This window comes from Macaca nemestrina, chromosome 6, assembly GCF_043159975.1.
Source record: "Macaca nemestrina isolate mMacNem1 chromosome 6, mMacNem.hap1, whole genome shotgun sequence".
Lineage (NCBI taxonomy): Eukaryota > Metazoa > Chordata > Mammalia > Primates > Cercopithecidae > Macaca > Macaca nemestrina.
In genome coordinates this window covers 31642027-31663613 of record NC_092130.1, presented here as the reverse complement: position 1 = coordinate 31663613, position 21587 = coordinate 31642027, and the positions used below count along the sequence as shown (strand labels likewise).

At 38.1% G+C, this 21587-nt stretch overlaps 1 protein-coding gene across 6 annotated transcripts in view; it reads right to left on the bottom strand.

Moving 5' to 3' along the window:
• The window catches only part of LOC105466897 (5-hydroxytryptamine receptor 4), a 199141-nt gene that overhangs the window by 166607 nt on the left and 10947 nt on the right, over nt 1-21587 (bottom strand). For all 6 annotated transcript variants that reach the window (XR_978501.2, XM_011716074.2, XM_071098240.1 and 3 more), the window contains exon 2: nt 14371-14443. Coding sequence is in view for 5 of the 6 variants with exons in the window: in XM_011716074.2 (XP_011714376.1) it covers nt 14371-14396 (26 nt within the window). In the remaining variant the exon portion in view is untranslated. The remainder of the gene's footprint in view (nt 1-14370; nt 14444-21587) is intronic.

Here is a 21587-nt window from a genome sequence, read left to right as displayed (position 1 = left end):
ACTTAACCTTTCCACATGTCCCAACCTACAACAAACATCATAAAATCACCATGTCTTTCTACCAATATTTTATCATATTATGATGACATTCTTGTCAGGCTGATATCCTTCTGATACTCCTGTGTTTACTTACTGACACTTGTATAGTAAGAAAACATTGAATTCAAACAAAACATTCAGATTCAAAACTTGGTTCTATTATTTACTAGCAGGGTGTCTTTAAGTGCCAAAGACGATATCTTTTATACCTCTCAAATTTTCATTTTCCTTATCTATAAGTTGGGTTAATGATACTTGCCTTTATTTTGCTGGATATTGTGAGACTTAGATAACCATGTATGTGAAAGCACATTATAAATTTTGAAGGACTATATAAATAAATCATTAACATAAGCTTTTATCACTAGCCAGAATTGTTATCTCATACTCCTTTTTAATGACAAAGAGCCATACATATTATTAATAGTTGGTGAATATTTGTCATTTCATAAATATGTATACAAGTACTCCTAAAAATCTATTTGTAAAGCAAAAAGGAAATGTATGTCCAACGAACTAAGTGAGAGAGGGACTAGGGGGATGAAGCTGTTGAGGAAAAAGAAGAGGTAGAAAAATATGAGTTGTGAACATGAATGAGAGAAAGAGTTTTGGGCAGAGTGGAAATGCAAGAGAGAAAGAGAAACAGGGAAGACAGGGCAAGTAGAATGCAATACAGGAGAGGAAGAGGAGGAAAAGAGAGCAGGGAATGAGAAAAGGCAACAGAGCAGAAAAGGCACCAGCCATTCCTAAACCAGAATTACCCGCTTGGAAAATGTTCAGAGATTGAAATGGAAGCAAGCTCCTTGCCCTCAGGGTCTTACAGGAAACACCGGCCATTTGAACTTATCTTAAGGAAATCTTAGGCAGCCCAGTGAGGAAAATCGGTAGCCAAGACCTCTCCACAGAGACGGACACTGTCTGCTCTGTGGGAAGAGACAGAAGATGGGGATAGAAATTGGACAGATGAAGTACTCAGATGTTTAACAACAGCTCAGAAAATGAGAGGAGTAAAGGGGCAGAGGATGAGCTTAACATCCTGTAAAACGAAACCTGTTGTCAGACCTATTAAAATATTGCATAATTTGACACAATCTCACTGTTGTTGCTTTTCTTCACTGATATACATAATAATCTGGATTTAGTTAACTGCTAAGTCAAATTTAACCAATTACCTGGACACACTTAAAAAGAGGACTGGAATTTTCAAGCCCAAGCAGAGTTGCTGCTTTCTAGGATCCTGAAGTGGGAATGGAATTCTGATACGTGGGAGGGACTTCAACCCTCTTTTGGAGTGTTCCTGTGCTAACATTCTAGGTTCTCAGCTGATGTCAATCACCTCTGAGGATGGCAAAACTCAATAAATAAATAAATAAATAAAAGAGGTAACAGCAGCTGAAGATTTCTGGTTAGAGATGAGAAAGAATTCCTAGAGAATGAGTCAGTCAAAGAGAAACAGAAAGGTTATTAAAAGGGCGTCTCCCCCTCCCGGATTTTCTTGGAGGGGGTCCTGAATCACAGAGCACATGGCCTCACCTATCTGGGATGATATAGACATTCCTTCTTAGAGTGGGCTATTTGTATTGCTGACCCAGTGACCTAAGGTACAGTCAGTAAAGCCTTTAGCACAGCACCTGGAACAAAGAAAGTTTGTTTATGGTTTATGATTATGGTAGTAGAGACAGTATAAATAAAATGAACAGTAACAGCTGTGGTAGTAGCAGCACTTGTAGAAGGAAAAGGAGTAATGCTGACCTTAGGAACTGGTGTAATACTACCAGTATCTGTAAATTCTACAAATAGCTGTAATGTGGTAGTCAGGGATCTGAGCTCTGCAATAAGACCTCCCAGGTTTGGCTGGTTAGTTCCATCCCTTATTACTAGTTGTATAAATTTGGGCAAGCTAATGAACTTTTCTGCACCTCAATATGAAATGCAGATAATAAGAGCACCCCTTCATGGAGTGATCATATGGAGTGCATGAGAAAATACTTGTGAAGAGTTGAGCACAGCACTTACACTCATTGAGCATTCAGTGCCTGTTAGCTAGTAGTAGCAGAGATGCTGGTGAGGGTGGCAGCCTGAGCAGATGAATAGATCCCACCTAAGGGATACAAAATAAAAGGCAGATTGTCCCTGTCATTAATGATCCCATGCCATGAAATCTGCAAACAGCAACGCAGGAGAAACCTTCACAGGAGAAGCCTTTTCAACCTCAAATAGAGAACTTGTGTTCTTTTCACTGTCCCGTCTCCTCTCCAAATCCCATAGCCTCAGATTCCAGGCTGCAAGTGAAATTCAGTGTGTTGTGGGGAATGTTTCGGGGGAATGGAGTGGAGGTGGGTAATGGTTATCAATATCCACTGAGCACAAAACTTTCTATGATGGGCCTTCAATGATGTGGAGAATTAAAAATTAAAATTAAAGAATTAAATAATAAAATAAAGGCTTTCTCAATTTTAGTTAAATTCTTCTAACATTATAAGATGTCAGGCATATGACGTTCAGCAGAGGAGGTAGGCATGTTAAACAAATAATTACAAACAACAGTGACAATTATAAATAATTGATAACAGCAATTTGTATAGAGAGGTCTAGGAGCATAGAGGGGAGGTCAGGAGGCTTGGGAGTCAGGAGGCTTGGGGGTCAGGAGATGATAAATGACTTCATACTTTGAGGTGCGAGTAGGAAATTGATGAAAGAAAGAGGGGACGTGAAGCCTGGAATTAGGCTATAGAAAGATGGTCAGTCGTCTGACTGAAAAATGAGTTGAAGTTAGGGAGGAGTGTAGTCAAAAAGGTGTTTGGAGATGATGCCAATCATGCAGAAAAGCGATGAAGCCTTAAGACAGCAATGACAGGAAGGGTAGAGAGAGGGTGGCAAAGTCAAGGTTACATAATTCTAAATAAAACACTGCTAAAATTAAGCTGGTATAAAAAGGGTACTAGTTATTATTTTCAGAGAAAAACCTCATCAGTTCAACATAATTGAATAGAAGCATGTCAAAATTAATCAAATATGATTTGTAGCTTTAAAAAATACATGACTAATAGCTTAGGAATTTTTGACTAGATGAGATATTTTAAATACTTTTCAACTTCCCCACTTTTAATTAGAAGCATCAATGTTCCTGCAAACAAAATGAGGTTCTTAGAAGTTTTTTTTGGTTTTTTTTGTTTGTTTGTTTGGGGTTTTTTTTGTTTGTTTGTTTGTTTTTTGAGATGGAATCTTGCTCTGCCACCAGGCTGGAGTACAGTGGCACGATCTTGGCTCACTGCAACCGCCATCTCCTGGGTTCAAGCAATTCTCCTGCCTCAGCCTCCCGAGTAGCTGGGACCACAGATGCACATTACCACACCCAGTTAACTTGTGTATTTTTAGTAGGGATGGGTTTCACCATGTTGGTCAGGATGGTCTTGATCTCTTGACCTCGTGATCCACCCACCTTGGCCTTCCGAAGTGCTGGGATTACAGGTGTGAGCCACTGCTCCCAGCTGTAAAGGTTTTTTTGTTTTATTTTGTTTTGTTTGAAGTGGATTAAACACTTTTGTTTTTTTATTTTGTTCACACAAATGCGCTTCATGAATTCCAAGGCTGGTCTCTACTCATAGCTTATTCCCCTCTGACTAGTATAGAAAGTCACAACTCTCAGGCTTGACTGTCCAGAGAACTGGTCTGAGTCTCTCAGTCATAGAAGACTGGTCGGCTGATTCACCTCACCCTCAGTTAGGGGTGTCAATCTGGGTGATTCTAGACCATCAGTAATGCAACCATAGAAAATAACATTTGAAGTTACAAATAGAGATCAACACAATTTTTCTGATTCTCAGGACTCTGTGGCATGACTCAATTTGTTTTGCAAAACTTCTGTCAGTGGTGCGATGATAAAATTCAGTTCAATTCCAGGACAAGCCATCAAAACATTCCGTTTCAGGGAGGGGATTTTATCTTAAAACACTGAATTAGTTGAAACTCTTAATTATCATAGCTTGTCTAAAACTCACACTAACTCAATGCACTATTTATTTTCCAAATACTTACACATTTCTTATATCATAACCCTCATGAGTCATAAAGAATGTATTTACTATGAAAAATAGTAGACTCGATTATCACAATCATATTGACTAGAAACGAAAATACAAAGAAAATAAGTCAGTATGTCCCACGTTACCAATGAATACACAACAGGTGATTTGCTCTCATAAGCTTCCTGAGTTCAGATCAGAAAGGTCACAGTTTTAACCTTTGCATACTTCCTAATTATGCAAAATGTTTGTAGTCCTTGAAAATGAAAAAGTAAAATGATCCCTTCGGTCAGAAGAAGGCAGAGGTTCCACATAAAGGTAGTTTTCAGGATGTTAATATTTGGAGAAAGGTTTACTTTTTGCTGGTCTAGATCATTAGCCCTTTTTGGAGTCAATTTCTTTTATTAATTGACCATACAGCAGATATGATTAGAATCCTCCCCAAAATATTTCCCAACTGACAGCCACACTAAGTTAGCGAGCTTTCTACAGAAATTTTTTACCTGAATGTCCCACAGTTTTCTCCATCTCAATCAATATCAGACCAAGTCCTCGTTCCCTATGCACCACAATTCTTCTCCAAGGTCACTTTAAAACCATCTTCCTCTTCCTCCTCATGCAATTCATCATGATCTACCGGAAATGCTACTTCATAAATTTCTCTAGGATCTATGTTTTTTCCTTTACTCTCACTCCCTTCTTCCTCCTGGTCCTTATCCTGCCTCTCCTAGACCACTGTCACTGTTTCCTGAGACCCCTCATCCTGTCAACCCTGTAACCCTATTTGCATTCAGTCTGAGTCATGTTTCCTATATGTGTGACAGAGCTTTTCTGTCTCTGTGCAGACTGATAGATCATATTTCCCAACTTTCATATTGAGTTTTCTACAATGCCTCTGCATTTTCTATTATCAACATTTTTTGAATGCTAAGAAGTTTGTAGATTTTTTTAACATTTAAAAAATAACTCTAATGTATCTATTTACACGTACACTTTTTCTGCAACTCATCTTTTGAGGATTTGAACTGCAGTAATTACATACAATGAACAATGGTGGCATTTGAGATAAGGTGAGGCTAGAAACATCAGTTACACTGTTGATAGAGAAAGCTCAGATTAAATATGCACCTATATTTGATATGCACAAAGGTATGATAGTATTGGACATTCAAAGATGAGTATGTTGTATAAAACCTTTTGAAATTAAATGAAACCATTATAAGCTAAGAAGTAAGTGAGTGGGCAGAGAAGGGGGAAAAGAGATTCTTCTTACATTCTTTAAAAATGCAGATAAGAACATTGCCTGAACATTGTTACCTGACTGATAAACTGGTGATCACTTAGCGTATTTATTTAGAAATCTGTTCCAATTGAAAAAAAGGTCTGAAATTCAACAAACCCTATTTGCTAAATGTTAATAAAACAGAATTCCAGGGAGAAAATAGCGGGTACTAAATGTCATAATATGGTTCTACAAAGTTGAGGATAATTCTTACCACTGTTTTCAGAATGTAAGTGATAAGCTGAAAAGCCCTCCAGGGCCGGGCAGGCAGACTGCACACTGAACAACTGTGCGCTGTGGCTATGAAAGGTAATGTGATAGTTCAAGATGGCTTCCTTTCAGACAATAGGTACTCACAGTTATGACTCTGGTAAATTGGAGAGTGCCCAGCTTCCCTAAAAGGGTTTTAATCCATTTTTAAAACCCTGGACAGACCAAATAAACTTATCAGCTAGGCCTTTAGTTTGAGAACCCAAGTCTAAAATGTCAAATGGTAGACCCTCTGCCAGACAGAAATCTTTAGAAAAGCAAACCATTGAAGTTCAAAGGATATGCTCTGATATCACACAACTTTGGGTGAAAATGCTAGCTTCGCTTCTTTCTAGAAATGTGACTTTGGGCAAAATAATGATTCTTCTCTGCCTCGGTTACTTCATATGTAATGCTGGGGCCACTATCAGTGAGATCATATAGGTCACATGTTTGGAGAAATGTCTGAACCACAGCAAGCCCTTCTTGTCAAATGTTCAAAGCATCAAGCAACAGTGATTTGATATTTTCCTTTTATTGTCCAAATCCATTTTCATAGATTTGGTCATGGATGAGTAACATTTTAATCTAAATTATATATACCTTAGGAGATAGTTTATCTTTGGAGAGTTAGGAGATAATTTGAAAAAAGCAGTGATTTTGGAAGCAAAGACTTGGATTTTAGTTTCAGGTTAATCACTTATTAGCTGTGTAGGCTGAGGAAAAATCACTTAACCTCTCTGAAACTCTTTTTATTTCTTTTGTATACTGTACTTTGTAGGAGTGCAAGAAGCTGCAAGTCATAGGCAAGGCTCCAAATTATGGAAAGGAACTTTTAAGAAGTTGTAAATAATTCACAGCCTTAATTACATTTCTTGAATCTCATCACAGCCTGTGCTTGTAAAGTGGGACAAAAAGACACAGTTTTACAGGAATCCAGGTGACCCTTCCATCTAGACCATGCTGTAATCCTATTAGGTGTAGAAGAAATTCTGACTGGGCTTAAACTGAGAGTCATAAAGATCTTGTAATTTTTTTTATTAGGCAGTATCTCTACCCTTGCCAAGCTATTTGCATCCACTGATTTGCACAGGTCCTAATAAAGTATCTAAAAATTCTCATTAAAATGTGACATTTAAATAAAGATTGGTAATAAAAGAAGCAAACTGTAGGGAGGAATAACAAGGTGTCATAAGAAAAGAAGCCAGACACACCAGGGTTGACTAAGCAACAGACCCAGAATGATGCAGGTCAATAATAATTCTGAGAACATGTAACTGTTGATACTAAAATTCATCATAACATAACCCTCTGTGTGTTCCAGGGAAGATTAGGTCTGAGAATTTGAAATGCTGCAATGCTTGCTTCTGAAATACTTCTATCTCAAGCAATTTTAGTATGGGAGCCACTTCGATCAAGTATGACATGGAAGGCATCCTCTTCTCACTTCACAGGTGAAATGATGTGGATTTTCATTATGAAGGAGCTTCTGCTTTACTAAAGTCCGGGGGGAAGCTCTGAGGCCCACAGACTGCTCGTTTAATAGGCTGCAATTCAAAATATGCCTCAGTGGAACTGATAGAGCTGGAGGCTGCAGAGGTTCAGCTTGGCAAGCAAAACAAAGTCAGGACACTTGGGAGCACCTCTTTCAGTAATAATCAAATTCTCCAAAACAGGTGGACAAGGTAAACTGCAAAAAAGACTGAGCTTCCTGCAGTCAAGCAGATTGAGATTCAGATGCTTATATGAATGCAGTCACATCTGCACCCTCAGGTTTCAGAAGCTGGATGAAGCAGGCTTCACAGCAGTAAGTTCCAGAAGAAACCAAGCTTATAAAGTGGGGAAGCTATATCTGTTATTTGCCACAGTTTTTATGCACATATATCAATCAATGAGAGCCAGAAGCCTGAAAACTATATTTTTCAGTCTTTCTTGCCGACTGGCTTCTGATTATGTTTTCCAAATGAGAGACTCAAGATGGAAATTCGGGTGATGAGGTGAGAAAGAGGAGTATTTTTCTTCTGTATTTGGAGGTGCTTTAAGCAGTAAGAGCAACAGCAAATGGTTCCAGAAGTGTGGCAATGGCGGTGCCTCCAGCAGACCCGCAACAGCAAGGAGAATCAGGAGGCTTCTTGGCCTCTGGTTAACATCTCCTTCTCCCTGCTCTGCCACAGAGCTCTGTGACCTGCACTAAATCTCCATTTGCTTAAAATATGTACAACAGTTTCCATTTTCCTGCCTGGACACTGACAAATATAATAGCAGAAAGAAATAAGTCAGGGGTATTTTCTTATAAACAGGGGTCACCAATCAAGGGATTGGTTGCATATAAAGGAGAGCTGGCTGTATGGAATCCAGCACAAGACCAGGAGTCAAAGAGACACAGGATCTTAACCCAGATCCTCCAGTTCCCAAACAGAACTGTGACCAAGTCCACGGAAGCTGCAGAGTAAAGAGAAAATGGTGCTAAATAGGTATAGAAGACCAGTGGTTTTATTCCAACTAAGCCACTTACCTAGCTCCAATATTGAAGGTTTTCTGTCACCTTTGGGAGCCTTTGTTCCCAAAGAATGGGCACAGTCAGGGATAAATATTCAAACAATTTAATAACTGATCATTAAGTTCAGCCAGGTAAATAAATGGATACTAAATTTAAACAATCAAGAAAACTTATAGCATATAGTAATTAAGTATCAGTTTTTGGGTAATAAATACCTACCTGTCATGATACTTGTGATGACTAAAGACACATTTATCATTTACTCTATGCAGACTATGTGCAAAATACTATGTTAAGAGTTTTACCTATGTTTTTCTGAAGATTACCTATAATCTTAAGAAAAATCCCATTTTCAGATGCCAAAACTAAGGCTTAGAGAGATTACATAAATTCTTCAAGGTCATACAGCCTTGAGTAAGTGGGAAAGTCGAGAGCTGAACTCATATTATTCTGTTTCCGTAAACCCTACTTTTCCGGCATCCCATGGTGTTGGTAGTTGAAGTTGTGTTAGGAGCACTTCAGAAGATGTCTAGGATCACATATTTGTAGAAGATTCCTAGCTTAATTCCACAACCAGAAAATTTCACACATTGCAAGAGACCATTGCTTTCAAAATATAAATGTGTCTTCTTCCTTCTGGTAGTTTGTGATGCCTCTAGCTTGAGGTCCCCTGTAACTCCAGGTGGTACGGGGTTTTCAACACGTGATGGGTTCCAGCTCCTATTCACTGTGCTCCTGATCTAATCAAAGTACTAACTGAATAATCACCATTTTGTCAGTCAAGCAATGAAGTTGAGTATTATTCTCATTTACATTTCTAAAGCAACATAAAAATAACCCCTCTTAAATGGTACCCACTCACTTTCTCCTTATATGCTAATGAATGTCACAATTTCAGAGCCTGAAGAGAGATTTCCTGCAAAACATCTAATTGCCTTAAAGTTGCACATGTTCACAGTTCTGACTGCCAGGTTACAAACATGAATTAACTCCAGTTCCACATCAATTCACATCGATGAGTCTTTAGGGCAAACCACTAACACACATTGATTTTTTAAATTCTATAAACTATTTCAAGGCTTTAGAATATTCAGCATTAAAAACTACCATTTCATTTCAGACTTTAGTGAACCATAATATGTATTTTTACCAGTATTAATCAAACCCCAAATCGACTTTCCTATTTAAAAAATTTCTATCTTTTTCTATTTGGTAAGATTGGAAAATCTCAATTCATTCTTGTAGTTATATTGATATCCAATAAATTTAATTTCTTGATCTAAAGTAATAAATTGCAACTTGGTGTCATTACAGAACTAAGGCAACTAGGTAATTAATTTGAAGTCAACTACTCACTTTTGTTATGGTTTTTAATTAATGTTGTCGCATGTGTATAGCAGGTGACTGCTTTTATATAAAGATTATGTATTTTATATAAATTATTCAGCTTTTGGTATTTACTTTGATTTTCTGTTTGTGTATAAAAGCTTGCCAGTTTGATCTTCAGTTAAAAAATATTTAGTGGCTCCCTAGTACCTGGCATCAAGCCTACCAAAGGAATCAAAAAGAAAGATTCTTTCCCTGGAAAATGCTTCCTTCTTGGATTTCTTTCTCCCTTTCCTCCTTCTTCCTTTACATACTTATAGTGGTTTACAAGAATGATCAATACATTATTTAAAACACAAAGGAAACAAGATGAAGGATCAAAAGGGTTGGAAAATATAGTAAAGGCATGTTAGAGCCATTGTATATACCTAGAGATCTTCTACACTTATTCATGGTGATTACAAATTTGTCTCTCAGTTTCCTAGAAACCCTAGCAAAGGGCGGAAAATGCTACCATTTTTATGATTCATAATCCTATAAGATGCTTTTTTTGGTTGCTAATGAGAAACATTAATAAGAAAGCACAACAGTTACTTTGTAGAGAAGAAGCAGATCCTTAAATGAGGTTGTTCTTATTAAAGAAGGAAGAAACCCCAGGGACTACAGGGGCAGTGAAGCAAGAGGGTAAAGAGCTCATGGGGCAGGGAGGTGAGTCAAGGGTAGAAGGAAGCTACAGTTAAAAAGAACTAAGGTATAAAAGGAACTTTTTCTCTGCTCCAAGTCTGGAGGCATTATCTTGAGAAACCTCAAGTGCAAGTTTATATACATATGGACTTTCCTTCACCTGTTTATCTCCTGCCGGAACATTGTACTCTCTGGAACTTAAAAAAAAAAATTGATTGAAAAAATTTCTTAGAAAGCAGAAACTTTCAAACTGCAATAAACAGCAAGGCAAAAGACAGAAACCTGAGCAGCATTTAGGGATCACACTTGGACTGAGGAAAACCACGTCAGCGGGGAGAATCTGGTAGTTAAACAACATCAAAAGCATGGCTGTCTCTGAAGTCAGACATTAAGTGTTTCAGGGCTGAATTAAGCAGGGTAAGGCACCAGCAAGGCTCATACCCCAAATGCAAGCCAAAGATGGTCCACAGGGTATCTGCTGCAAAATCACCAGAGCCAGTGTTTCCATTTCTCTTTCTTCAACCCTTCAAAAAAAAAAAAAAAAAAAAAAAAATGCAGCTGCCTCCTCTGGAGCCTTGAGGAGGAAAAAACAGACCAATAAAACAGATCAGGTGGGTGTCAGATTGTCTGGAAAGAGGCTGCCTGTTGACTGCTAAGTTGGCTGACACTATTTAGCAAGGGATAGGACTCATCAGGAACTTGCCTTCCCAACTAGGGCCTGATTCACTGCCAGGTTTTCATCATGATTCAATCCATCAGGCATCAACTGCTTTCTCTGCCATGGAGGCTCTTCAGAGGAAAATGCTCATAATACTTCTCATATTGCTAAAATCAAGACCTAGTATGACTTTTCTTTAGTCTTACCTTGTAGTTCACAGAGAACATAGCTCATTGTATATATCTTACTATTAGAATGCTGTTATCATCATATTAAATACTTTAGTTCAGTGATTGTCGTCTAGCTACACTGTGAGATCCTTAAGCCCAGGAAATTGTCTCCCTCTTTCTGACACAAAGTGTAGGTGCTTAATTATTTTATAGTAAAGAAATAAAGGCAATCTACTGACAACTTCTTCCTGTAGTTGGCCATGATTCCATTTTCTAACTTTCCTGGAACTCCCAAAGTTCTTTTTTATGTCTAATCCTGGTCCTCCAGCATTTTTCAAAGTAGTTCTTTGAGCTTGTACACTGTAACTACTCCCAAATTACCTTTGATTATGGTAATTTGGCCAGAGTTAGTTTCTGATGTTTTTAGTCAAGGATGCTGACAGACACATTGTAGCAAGGATCAAGCTGAATTAGAAAACTCAATTAAATGACGCCAAATAAACAAAAAATGAAGTGATCAGTATGGCTGGACAAAATACTTAACTGTAAGACATTTTATTTAATAGAAAATGTCAACTAGGACCTCTCTGTCTCTTGACATCTGGGGAAAATTGACTGGAGTCCCTCAATTCTACAGCTTGTGGAAGTCTAAAGCCTTCTTTCAGATTTCTGAAATCTCCCTAGGGCATTTATAATCTCCTGCCATCCTGTTCCTTTTGGGTGTCCTATCTCACATGGGCATCCTCTCTTCCGAACCATATTTACCAACACAGGAATGTCAGACATCTCAGCAATGTATACATAGACCCACACACGCACATTCACATGCACATACGTATTGAAATAAAATATTTATCATATAAGAGAAAGCAATGCAGTTTTATGACCTTGAGAAAGTTATTTAACCTCCTTAAGTCTTAGTTGACACACATTGTAAAATAGGGATAATAAGGATATGTATCTTGTAGGACTGTGTTAAAAATTAAATGGGATAATACCAGTTTCTACCCCATGCTGAGCTCACACATTCAACAAAAGAAAGGTTCAACAGTAATTCATATCCAAACTAGAAAATTTTCCTGAAGGACTGGGTCCTTGGAGAAGTCAGCGCACATACCCCATTTAAGAAAAAAACAGAAAGTCATGCAACTGTACTCTCAAAGTCCCCTACAACTAATGTTTTGCCCCTTCCCAAACAGAGCCCAGATTCTCCCTTTCTGAATCATCTCTCCTCCAAACTCCTCCCTTTTCCATTCATTTTCTTCTATCTTCAGAGCAAGTAAAAGGATTCTTTTCCTGGGCTAGAAATCCAGACTTCACCTTATGTAGGCACTTTTCCAAGTGGGGACATCCCTTACCAAAGAAGAATTTCTGGTTAATGCTTTTAAAATGACAAAATTTACGCTTGCTAATTACACCTAGAACATGGGTGTCTAGACTTTAGTCATTTGCGTAAAGCCCTTGTGATTTTTTTAACATTCCTTTATTAATTAATATAAAAATGCATATTTTTAAAAAGAAACTGACATTTCATTTTAAATAAATTAATCATGTAAGGAAATATTTTTCACTCTTTTAAGTGGCAGAATAGTATTACTCATCCTCAGGAAGTAACCTCAAAATAAGCATTTAATTTTAAAATAAAAATACTGTTGGTATACCACCTAAATTCATTATGTATTCCTAACAATTCATGCATCACAATTTGGTAAATGTCAGCCATATAATCTTTTATTATGGACATTCAGAGGCTGTACGGAGAGGACATGAGTGGAAAGTCTGTGGCATTTGCCTGTTATTAATATTGTGGATAGAGGGGGGAGTGGGTGAGGAGGAACATATGTTGATGGGATCTGGTTAGAAAACTGACAGAGAGGATGGTCCAGAGACAAGATTCTGGGGCGTGATATCATCTCGTATCCTGTACTATTGTTCCACAGCACACAGAAGAATGGCTAATGTCCATTTAATCAAATTGTGTTCTGCTCTTAGAATCTAATGCTGCTATAAATAAATGTTTAAAAGCTAGAAATATTACAGATCATAATATCTGAATTATTCCCCCAAAAGTACATTTCGACCAACTGATCCAGTTTGATACAGTGTCGGAAATTTAAAACAATTTTATAATGTGTCACCATTGACATTGCTCACTCTGGCTTTTTAATTAATAAAAATAAAATTGAGATTCTCTGCATTTCACTCTGCTTTCTCTGGGCAAATAATTTCACAAACTTTTAGAGGAAAATTAAAGACCTGGCACCAGGTCTGGCACCAGCCTAAATAATCTATGTTAAAGTCCTAAGACTCTGAACCAAGTCAGTACATCTGGGAAATAACAAAGTCCACACATTTTTATTGAGAGTGTAAAATGTTTTATTGCTAAAAATACAGCCTTTTTGCATATCTATATGTATTAGAACATAACCTTGTTTGAAATATATATATTACAACAATGACAAAATGATCAACATCTCTTTGTTAAATACCCACCATGTACCAGGGATTTTGCCAGGGATCATGAAACACATTCTACCCTCAAGGAATTCCCTGGTTGGGGTGATAGTACATCTTGGCAACTCAAGTCGTATTACACTAGAGTTTCTGTCAAGATATTTGACAGTTCCTTTTGTGATAGTTTCCTACTATGTCAAACACAGAGGCACAAGGCCCCTGATCTATACCTGAAATATATTTTTCTAGAGGTCTCAAGTGAATGAAAAACAGTTCCTGTGATTACAGAAAGAATGTATTTTTTAGGATGTATTCCAGCTACTGATATCTATGAATAATTCTCAGTCTCAAATGCCAATTCATAACATTTAGGCCTTATTGAATACACTTTTCTTTGTACTATTTGATTGTGCCAAATAAAGCAAGTCTTTTCTAAAAGAAAATCTTCTCTAGGAGTCGGATTATTATTTCCTCTCCAAGGTTTGCAGAAAATTACAGGAAAGCAAATCAGAACCAAAGAAAACCAGTTAGCTTTATGTAACTATACCATGCAACCATTATGTCACATAATATAATAACCTAGTTGAGAAAAGAAGTGGACAAACTAGACCTGCTATAAAAAGCAACTTGAATTTGTCTCAAGTTTAGATGTACAGATAGATATTCTTAAGCTATTTTTACCCCTACTTAAATACATCTTTCTTCCTATTACAGAGATGAATATCTATTTTCAAACACCATCTCCATAATGCAGACTATTAATATAGGAAGCTGGAAATATTTACAGCCATATTACATTTTTCATTTAAACAGAAATGCCAAAACACTAATAATCAAACAGTACCATGAACATGATTATATATGAAACATCAAAGAAAATCCACATCCGTTAACTTTATAACTATAAAACAACAGATTTTTAAAGACTTCATAGCAGAAATGTTCACAATTTACAACACAGTACGTACAGAAAGGTAACATACCTCACATTAGCATCAAATTTGTCCATTACAGGAAATAAGCATGAGTGAGTCGGATTTCGGTGCCCACAGGGTCCTAAAATGGGGGAAGTGAAAAAGATGTTAAAAAAGAAAGTACCATTGAAAAATAGAAGTCCTTGTTTTAAAAAAGTCAAGTAATTATTGCTTCCTATTAAGACTTGTTTTGTAGAAATATTTAATAAATAGTACTAAAGCAAAAAGCTTTTGGCATATGGACGTATGGAACAGCTGAGTGTCACAAAAGGTTTCTTTACATCCTACTGATTGCTTGGTGATTAAAACATATGGGTGCTTCTTTTTGCTCCAATTATTGTTATTTTTGTTCTTCCCAGAAACGTGGCTTATTTTTATGATCTGCATTAGGATAGTAACTAGTGAAGATAGGCAGCTACATTCTTATGCTTAAAATAGTATATTGCCCAAAATCGCCAGTCATTTTGTTCCTATGAGGATTTTCAAAGAAAAAAAAAGGTTTAAACCATTTTAAGGGTAGGAAATCACGGATTCTTTTGAGAATCTAGTAAACTCTTGAGAACTGTCTGCCTAGAAAAAAATAGATATACATGCACACACATGCACAATTTCTAGACAGTCCATGGTTCCTTGAACTCAGGAATCCAGGAATCCCAGGCCCATCCAGGAACCCCAGGCTAAGAATTCCCAATTGAAAAAGAGTTAACTTTGAATTACCAAAGTTCCTCTATCACAGACCCTCAGAAGACCTCATACTCTTTAATGGATGGGCATTCACTGATCTCCACAAAATCAACCCTCTTAACTGATTGTTCAGTTCCATTTTTGCAAAGAATTTTTATATCTTCCTCACATCTGTTCCACAGCATGATGAATCAGTGAGTGTAGGGGCAGGACCCAGCTGTCTCTTCCAGGGTCACCATGAGCACGTTTCTTTTTCTTCTGAGCAGCATCATTCACTTCTCAGTAAAGAGAAGAGATTGGAAAAAAATAATCTCTGAGTTAACTCTTAGCTCTGATAGTCTATAGTTGTGTTTGCTAGTTTTCTAATTGAATCTTACCAAGAGGAAACTTGAAATCTGTTTATCTACATAACAGAACCACGAAACTCAGCCTGGACCCTTGGACACCTTGGCCAGGGTGAGCTAAACAGATGTGGCTGGCAGCCAGGAAGAGAATGGCAGATCACAAGATCTGGAAAGGACCTTGACTCTCAGTGTTTTCCAATGTTTGTTTCTTAGATCCTCTAAACTTAACAGGAGCCCCCATGGTCATTTCTGGGCCTGGAGCAGACATGGGGAAGGCTCCACCTGCAGGAATCTGAGCCCCCTCCCCTAATCTGAAGCAAAGTAGCTCGGTCCACATCTATCTGTTTTATATTTTGAATGTAGAATAATATTTTGCTGGAAATATACAAGTACAAAGCCCTAACTATTGAAGCGATGGGGTTCAATTCTCTTTCCTCATCTATCTAAAATGTTTCCTGAGATGATCGCATCCATCTGGTAGCTGAAAATGCCGTACAATTACAATACTATTCACTGTAGACTCCCAAAATTGTATCCCTACGTTGAGACTTTCCCAGACGTAGACAGTGACCATCCAGCATCTCAAGATGGATGATTATAAAGCATTTCAACCTAAACTATTCCTTTCTCATCTCCAACACAAAAACCTGCTCTCTCCCAGTGTTCTCTATCTCAGTAAATGGCCCACCATCTACCCAGTGATTCAGACCAAAAAACTTCTTCTCATACCCTAAGACCAAACCATCAGCAAACTCATTCTGATGATTCCTGGCTGGGGGTGGTGGCTCATGCCTATAATCCTAACACTTTGGGAGGCCTAGGTGAGCAGATCGCTTGAGCCCAGGAGTTTGAGACCAGCCTGGGCAACATGGCAAAACCCCGTCTCTACAAAAAATTAGCTGGGCGTGGTGACATATGCCTGTAGCCCCAGCTACCTGGGGGGCTGAGGTGGGAGGATCACCTGAGCCCAGGAGATTGAGGCTGCTGTGAGCCAAGATCATGCTACTGCACTCCAGCCTGGGTGACAAAGTGAGACCGTGTCTCAAGAAAAAGGAATGAAAGAAAAAAAGTAAAAGAAAGAAAGAAAATTATTCCTACACCTGACCCTTCTCATCACCTCTGGACCCAGCACCTGGGGCCAAGCCCCCAATTTCTTTCTCTGAAATACTCACCCACATCTCCAATCTGTCTCCTGCCAGAATGATATTTTTAAAATGTAAGTCAGGTCATTTTTTGCTTGCATAAAATTCTAGTGGCTTCCTATCATGCTTAGAATACAATCCAAATTCCTTATCATAGCTAACCAGACCTTACATGGTCTGGCCCCCACTCTTCTCCAAACTCAACTGTAGCCACACCCCTCCCCTTCCCTGCCCACCAATTCACTGGTTTTACTGCTTTCCTGGGCCATAATTGTAGGTTCCCACCTCGGGGCCTTTTCACTTTGTCTCTTTTCCCTGGAATGTGACCATGTAGATTACTCTCTCACTTCCTTAGGGGTGCCGCTCAAATATCATTTCCTCAGACAGGTCTTCTCTCAACACCTAACTACAATTTCACACCCCATTTTCTAAAAATGTCTATCCTCTTTCTCTGTTCTATTTTTCCTTCTCAGTATATACATATATAGTCAATTGCTTCTTTATTTGTGATTTGTCTTGCTCACTAGAATATACATTTCAAGAGGGCATAAGACACTGTCTTGATCACTGTGACATCTTCAGTGCCCTAGAGAATTGCCTGGTATATTGTATCCTCATCATGGATATTTATTGAGTCAACTAAGTGGTTCATTAGTTTTGCAAATGAGAAAACTGAGGCTTAGGAGTTTTTGACTTCCACACTAGGAGGAAGGGGACCATCCCAGAATACAATATTGTAATTTAAAGAATAGCAAAAGTGTTCTATCTTAATTAGTTACCCTTTACAATGTGTTAATAAGTGCCAGACATTGCCCTTTTTCTCCTCCTCCAACTTTTGAGTCCAACCTCTAAGTCCAACCTCCATCCTATAGATGAAGAAGCTGAGGGTCAGAGAGGTTAACTGAATTGCTGAAGTCATACACAGCAGCACTTGACCAATCTGGGAATAGAATTCAGGACTATGAATTCCAAAACTTGAGCTTTAGCTTACATCATTCTTGTCATCTTATTATATGTCCTCCCACTGGAGCAAGAGAGTATCCTGATGAAAGTGAACATTTACCGTAATTTTCTGCTGTCCATCCATCTATTTCATCTTTTTCTGAGAATAATGTCTTGATTTTCCTTACTGGAACCAACCCTTCCCTCCTCTAATACCTAGCTCCAGTGATGAACACATAAGCAGGGCTGGTCAATCAGAATCGTCCATTCCTGGCAACAAGAATCCCTTAGCTTACTGGCTGGACCAGGGAAAGCAAGGCCTAGAATTTTTGCTAGAAAGAGCCTATCTTTCCTCTGGTGTTGTCAGACAGTTCGAAGCTGTTGGTGGCCATCATTGCCACCCCATGGGAGGAGGCTGTCTGAGAAGAAAACTAAACCAAAGGAAGGCAGGGCTGCAATACAGGGAATGCCAGTGTCCTGACTACATAATTTGAGGCTTCCAGCAGTGTCTTAAGAAAATTTTACACTTGAACGTCCTAATTACTAGAGCCAACAAATTCTTTTTCCCTCCTTAAGCCAGTTTCAGTCAGCAAGCAAATGAATGCTGAGTAATATACAATAAAATCAATATTGTATTGTTTTACAGATTAAAGGGAAGAAAAGCTGGGTAGTTGCAGCTTTAAAAGACGTTAAAACCTAAAGTTTATATCATTAAAACTGCATATGGAAATGTTACAACACAAGGAAAATCTTATATATTCAGAGCGTATACATTGTTACATTTTTTGCACTGAAACCCAATGAGCAAATTTAAAATGATTGCCTTTTAACAAACCAGTGAGATAGCATGCATTTTGTTAGAGAAAAAGGAACAGAGGAAGGAGGAGTTCATGATTAGTACCTATCCTAATTTGATTAATTGATTATGCCCGACTATTTTCTGCAGGGCTCACCAGGGAGAATTAATCAGAGCCATGATTATAGGAACATCTCTTGCTGGGAAGATTGCATAGGGTGAGGGGGATGTGGAAGGAACCAGTGCTTTTATCTTGAATACTTATATTTCTGGCTTCTTCACAAAACACTGCCTCGCTAATTAAAAATACAATCAACTCAGAGCATCTCCTATGCTCAGGTACAAGTTGTGTCACTTCTAAAAATTCTGCCAATTCAAATCCATTAAGACCTGGTGTGTATGTGTGTGGGGGTGTGAGTGTGTTATAATGACAGTCACGCTGTACCCTACCATCTGGGCTAAGGGACAAGAAATGATACCCTCCATACTAATCTGCTTCAGAGAAACTGTCCTAGATCATCAGAAAAAGATCATGGCAAGTTCTGGAAAAGGGATGGGCAAGGAGTCAAGCAAACCCTTCTACCATGTGAAGTACAAATGCGTGTCTCAATAGTCTCTCAAGACCAAGCTTGACAAGCTCAAACCACTGGAATTACTTAAAACATTTTATCCATCATAAAAGTAAAATTGCAGCAACATGTAACTCCATCAGATTCCCTTGAGCTTCTTTTTCTTGACGGATATATTCAGAATCTGATTTTTCCTTATAATACTAAGAGGAGGAGGAAGAGCTTACCTTATTTATGCCACTCAATACCATTCCAACCCTTGGTTTTCTGGCTTTACAAGTTTTAAGGGCAAGCCCCAAAGGTAAGTGCATCCCATCTTTACCCTTGTTTTTGATTCAGAGTTCTCTGAAATATTGCTGTGGAACAGTCGTTAATGGTTAACAGAAGGTGTGTAGTTGCATCTCTGTTATAAGAAGTGTGAGCACAGGGTTCACATGTGAATAGTCCCCACCTATTGGAATGAAATATCGATGTAGTTTGGTACAGTGCCAACATCTGCAAACCTGGAGATATGTCGTAACCTCACCTTGCTTTTCTCCGCTTTATTCTGTTTTCTCTGGTTTTGGTTGCATGGATGGATATTCATGCATAACTATGCTTGGATTGACCATGTTTCTTCATAGAGTATGCCTACATTTGTTAAATTTCTACATCAAAGGACATATCCCATTACTCTTCTTTCAGGACAAGTGTCAGGAGTAAGTAAAACATTATTATGTTAACAGCCAAATCAAGGGTGGGAGCCTGACATAATGGAATAATTGATTATGGCCCACTGGAGGGGAAGTCACTGGACCTAGGTCCTCCAAGTGACACTGCTACTGTCTTATTCTTAAGCAAGTCTGTTCACTATTCATGATCTCAATTTTCCCAGTTGCAGAACGGAACGGGGCAGAGGATGAACCCACGGGAGAAATGTCAAGTAATTAGAACTTCTCTAAAGTTACAGGAAATTTGTAGAATGTCTCAAATAGGTTCCTTAGGTAGAATAAAAGTAAGAGAAATGTGTAAGGCCAGATACTGGATAAGAATTACCTATACAAAGGCTTGTTGTTGGCTTTGTCACCTCACTGCTATAACCTACTACCTGCCCTATGCACTAAAACACACAATCCCATCAGGATCACACAAGCAAGCAACTCATAAAGAGTCTTACAAATTCCATCATGATCATGATTTCCTAGTACTCCAAACTCTCTTGACCTTCAGTATGAAAAAAATTATCAAATCATCTGAAAACTGGCAGCAAAGAAAATACTCTCACTAAATGGAAGGAAAGAATCCTCTTCTTGGCTATTTACTTGGATTTTGTTTTCTGGGAAACATTCAGAATTTATAGGATGCTGTCCTGGCAATTTTTAAAATCTTAATCAGCTGATACATTCTCTTGAAAAGAATTTCTGCCTATCAATTAGTCCCTCACGAAAAAATCACATTGTTTATCTGCAGATCTAAATTGCAGTGTACAGGTGAAAATGTGTACAAACAATTAAAAAGAAAAAAAGAAGCGTGTGTTTCACATGCTGGTAGTAAAAATGTCATTTGAACTAAGTCATTTAGAAAGATTTAGTCCTAAATTACAAGTTTCTAGCCATTTCATTTGCATAACTGAATATCCAATACGGACACCAATTCTGTTATAATTGAAATACACCTATACTGATAAGTACAATTAGGATGCAAAATGCTTTTAACTTGTTTCAAAGTAAACACACATTTCTCAGCTGGGTAAATAAACATATCACAGCTGGTAAGTTTAGCACCTTTGTGAAAAAACTATTACATAAAACAGCCCTTAACCAATGAAAGGATATTTAAAAGGCATACCCAATCTACCTCTTGTTAAGAGGAATGGATTACAGGAAAAATAAAGGGGTAACATACACTTCCATTTCATGTTGTGCTGAATGGGATATATCTAGTGTTTCTAGAAATCAGGGGTTTTTTTCCCCAAAAGAGAGATTTTTTTTCCCCAAAGAATACAATGAGATCCCAAGAAAACAGGACCAATTAAGTGTGAATCTGGAAATTTCATGGGAAAAAAAGAGACAATTCAGTCATTAATTCATGTGCTTTTGGAATCACTTGATTAACATTTCCCTTGCTATTTGACCACAAATGATATGAGAAAAGAGATATAGTATGTGATCAGCAAGCATCTGAGAATAAATGGCATGGCATAGTCTGAAAGTCCTACTCAATAATTAGAGAAGGAATAATTAGCCTTGTCTTTGTGGCTCCAGAGGAGAAATGGGTGCAAGGCTCACGAGGAGTTTGAGACTCACTGTGAGGTAATTCATTTCAATCATCAGTGCTGTCCAATTATTGATCTGTGTGCCTTGACAAGTGAAAGGATCCACCTCAGTAGGAGGCTTAGAGGCCAGAAAGCCATCAGATAGTCACGTTTGAGGGAAATAAACAAATCTTGGGTGATTCTGAATTCTGAGGAAATCCAGGAATGCAACAAGAACAGAACTAAGAGGCTGTTTATTGTAGAGCAATGGTTCTCAAGTTTAGGCATGCATAAGAATCACCTGGAGGCTTGTAAAAATACAAAGGCTGGACCTTACCCCCAAGTTTCTGATGTAGTAGATTTAGAATGGAGAATCTACGTTTTAACAGATTCACAGATATTACTGCTGCTGGTGGTTCAGGGACCACTCTTTGAGAACCACCGTGGCAAAACAGCAGTTCTCCAAGTGTGGTTCACATCCCACTGGAGAAAGGATATGGTCTTAGGCAGTAGGTA